At 26.3% G+C, this 4,484-nt stretch overlaps 1 protein-coding gene across 2 annotated transcripts in view; it reads left to right on the top strand.

The window, feature by feature from the left end:
- Positions 1-571: 571 nt before the first annotated feature.
- LOC100212826 (collagen alpha-1(I) chain) overlaps positions 572-4,484 on the top strand; it is a 24,106-nt gene continuing 20,193 nt past the window's right edge. The window contains exon 1 of one of the 2 annotated variants that reach the window (XM_065810686.1): positions 572-823. In XM_065810686.1, coding sequence (XP_065666758.1) covers positions 775-823 — 49 coding nt within the window. In that variant the 5' untranslated portion in view covers positions 572-774. The remainder of the gene's footprint in view (positions 824-4,484) is intronic. The other variant, XM_065810685.1, reaches the window with a different exon arrangement.

The raw sequence follows: 4,484 nt of genomic DNA, 5'->3' as shown, positions 1-4,484 counted from the left end.
GAGAGATTTCTATAAGCATGCTCCTAACAATGTTTCTTTTTTCTTAAATTTCTATTTAAAAATTTTTTTAGTGACTGAAAAATTGTATAAAGGACTTAGCTATTGGACAGGCGTGTCAAATTCCAAACATAGTAATGGGAATCCCAAATTGTGTTACACTGATTTAAACTTTAAATATTGCTTTTAATTACATTGATAATCATTAGATTTATTCGATTTGAACAAGCGCAAATGTGAGTATATGATCAAAAAAATTATTTATAAATACAATATAATTTTTATGTTTTTATAGTATTATTTAGGTTCTATAATATTTTTGTCAAACGGATATTCTTTATATCCATTTGAATAAAAATATTATTTTATTTATTAATTTTTTTTTTTTTAATTTAATTGAAAAAAATTGTTTAAAAAATAAAAATAAAAAACTTTAATATGATAATAGCAATAGTTAATAATATTTCAGACTTAAAAATCAAATATATTAAAATAATTTTTGTCAAATATATGAACTGTGAAGACTTCCTGAAGCAAAAATAAAGAATAGACAATAACCTTTATTCATAAAGGTGTCTTTTGTTTGCCAACACACTAGGTAAAGGTTTTATCTAAACATTCTCCTAAATTCATTCTCAAATTTAACTAATGAGAAATTTAGTTTTTTGAATAAACCACTCAGATTAAATAGGAAGAGCTCGAAACGTTTAAAGTCTTATTTTATGAGTCTGCTTTCATTTTAAGGAATTGATTTTTCCGCATACGATAGTTAAAACTATGCGTTTAGCAATTCCTATACTGGTTTTCTTATTTGTATGGGTACATGGTAAGTGAATAACAAAATATAAAGTTATAATGAGTATTATTTTATATTTATTTTCTGCCTTTATTTTGTTTTAAAAGTGTACCAGAAATTTTTGAAAATAAATTTTCGTTACATTAGAACATAAAACAGAAAATTATAAAATAAAAATTTAGTCAATAAACTTTCATGGATCTTATTTTTTGAAATAAGTAAATCGCTTTAAACTTTATTAATATGGTTACTATGGCTTATACTTACTTTTACAGTAAAAATTCCTAAATGTGAAAACTTTGTTGACATACGACATGATTTCTTTAGTAATTTAGTTTAGCAAATCAGTTTTAGTTCAATTATGTAATATTAAACTTGATTTCTAGTTTTACATAAATACATATTTTTCATAAAAAGTGTTTTTAGTTTTTTATGAAGTTTTTAAACATGCCTAGCATGTTTTTTTTTCCACAGGTAGTACTTTCACAAGCACCAAAATTCATAGAACTGCACTGAGCATACAAATTTTTAGAAAAAAGTTGGTATAACAAAAGATATTTTTTATAAACTTACATAAAGACCGATTTGTTTGCCTGGAAGCATTTAAATATAAGGATACGTGCCAAAGAGAGAAAATAATAAGAAAACATAATAAAAAAATAAAAATAAAACAGTTTCAGAACAAAAATTTTATATTTGTTTTTAAAATTTAAATTTTTATTTTAATTCATTTTTTGCTAAAACTTCTATTTATTATAATTATTGATGAAGTTTTTACTTGATTTTATTTTTAACTTTTTAAAACTTTTATTTTTAATTATACTTTTAACACAAACGAAAATTTGTAAGGAAATATGTTCGAAAATAATAAAGAATGCCTGAGTTTAGTTCTTTTTATTTGGATTAATGTTTGTTTCTTTATCTGGATTAATGTTTAAACAAAGAAAAAATTTACTTATTCAAAAAATAACTTATAGCATGAAAAAAAACAAAAACAATCAAAACAAATTTAACGGTCAAGGTTACTTAACAATTTGCGGCCGCAACGATTTTCATGAGTAGCATCGGAACTTTGCGCTAAGTAGAAATCATTCTGAAAAATGTAAAAACTTTACAAAAATGCATACTAATACATAAATACACAACATAACAAAAATACTCAAGTTTTATTGTTAGTGAAACTTGATAAAACTACGGATTCATTTATTACTTAAAAGCTTCGTAATTTTGCAGGTTGCATCTTTCTAGATCCAAATCAGTATTGCTTCTGTTGTTAAGGTGTTTTTTCCCTTAAACTTGTAGTTTAAACAACATATTTGTCAGTCTTAAAAAAGTGTTTTGCAGAACACACTTCATTTCTTTCTAATATTTCACTACCTAGCGCCTAACTAAATCAACCGTAAATCATGTTACTCCAGTTTTTAAAACGCTGGAGATAACTCTGACTCCTCTAACTATTACCAAATCAATCTTCTTGCAATTACCAATCAGTCTCTTTTCAGTTTTCAGTTTCTTTTTAGTTTTCAATTTCTTTTCAGTTTTCAGTTTATTTCAGTTGCTATTGATACAAATCGATCTTTTTACAATTACCAATCAGTCTGTTTTCAGTTTTCAATTTTTTACTATTTAAAGAAATCAGTCTTCTTACTATTATTAGCAAAGTCTTTGAATCTTTAATTAAAAAACTTCTAATATCTCATTTTGGATCTAACAAATAACTCTCAATTTCAATTTTATATTTATATTATAACAGTTTCAGAATTGTATTTATATTTTGTGCACTTCATTACATTAATAATTCAAGACACTCAACCGAAGCTGAAAAACCAAAAAATTCATGTATGTGATTTTTCACATAATCATGTGTAAACGTGATTTTTTGAACAGCCCAACACAATTTGGCAGCGCTAAGAAAAATTTTAAATTCCATACCTGTAGAATATATCTCTAACAGTTGTTTCTTAGCACTTAAAAATATATATTAAAGGTATTGAATTCGTTTTGTGCTGTGCATGGGTTTCAAAAAGCAATTTAAGTATAATTTTAGCAGGTAATGGAATTCTTTTTTCTGTAGTGTTTCAAAATCTTTTGATGACTCCTATATTTTATAATTAAATATTTTAGAAAATGAAATTAAGGAGCTAATCATCAAACAACACCAAATGCTCCAACTTAAATAAAGGCAGCGTAGATACATAGTTTCTCTGATTTATGTGAAGGAAATTAACAACAAAAAATCTAATCTCAATTTTACCAACACTTGGTGTGATCAATAACTGTAGTATAAAAAATCTTTATTAAGATAATTGATTTAAATTTTAAAAGAGCTTGTAATAAACTTCAGTTTAAACATGTTATTTTTGCTTTACTACTTTTCTGTTACGATTTTTTTCTGTTATGAACTCCATTGTCTTCTTAAAATCTGATGCAAAGTACAAAAAATTATTTTATTTTGCCTTTAAAAATCATTTGACTTGAAAAATTTGTTATAACTTCTTTCTCATTCTCTGAAGGTGCTATTTTGTAATTATAAAGTTGCTTACTTACACAGGGGTGCCAAAAGCATTTTTTGGTCTTTGAGATAGCTAACATTCCAGACATGGAGCAAACTCCAAACATGTTTATACTTATGTCAAATAAGGATGCTTTGCAAAAAATTGCAATGATTGGAGCTTGGGAACAAAAAAGCCCCAAAATTTTGGCCCCTCCCTGCCCCAAAGTGAGAGCAACAAGTTGATGAAATATTTTTTGTACTATTTTCAACTAGACTTATATTCATCAATAAATTTTAAGTTTCATAGAAAATATTTTAGCGTTCAAAAATTATGACCATATAAAAGTTTAAACCCACCTCAATTTGAGGGGGTTGCAAATTTTATATGGTCATTCTTTTTGAACGCTGAGAGATAATACTATGAAAATTAAAATTTATCGATGAACATAAGTCTAAAATGTGTCAGCTTGAACATTTACTCAGGATTCAATAATGTCCTCCTTAAGCATACGTTGGATTTCCATTTCATGGCAATTTATTGCCTAATTGGTTTACAATTAGGCAATAAATTGCCATTAATAAGTTAGGTGGGAATACTTTTAGCTTAGACAAACTACAAATTATTTGGGCATCTTTTTCCTTCAAAATTAGGGTTTAAAGATTTATGTTGTTTTTAAAAATCAAGACCCAGAATAGCATTCATGCATAACTCATTTAAAATATTAAGTTTCACTTGTTTGTAATTTTTTACAAACAAGTGAAACTTAACTTTTGCATTGTCATTTTTTATTAAAACATTGACAAAAAGCTTCTCTGCAACTTTTTTAAGGAAAGACAAGGAAGATAAAACCATTAATACTAATTTTTTGTTTTTTATATGAACAGGCAAGTTTAGTTTTTGTACTAGCCGAGGGTGAGTAATGCTTTTAGTGCTACCACTATCAATGAGAGCATTTATAAATGAACCATTAAACCATTAACTAATCTATCAATTGTTGATTTAGTCAAAGCTGAATTGGAGGATATTTCTATGTTCAGGGTAGTTTAGTCAAGTAAGTGAAGGGTTGTATGAGTTCAAAGGTTGATCAATAAGATTCATCTCTGCTGTTGTAAGTTTAGAAGACTAACATAGCTTGGCAAAGTGGCCAACTTTCCCACATTTATAACAAATCGACTCTCTGGCATTTATTACAATCT

The sequence above is a fragment of the Hydra vulgaris genome, chromosome 11 (genome assembly GCF_038396675.1).
Source record: "Hydra vulgaris chromosome 11, alternate assembly HydraT2T_AEP".
NCBI lineage: Eukaryota > Metazoa > Cnidaria > Hydrozoa > Anthoathecata > Hydridae > Hydra > Hydra vulgaris.
This window is presented reverse-complemented; position numbering and strand designations above follow the sequence as displayed.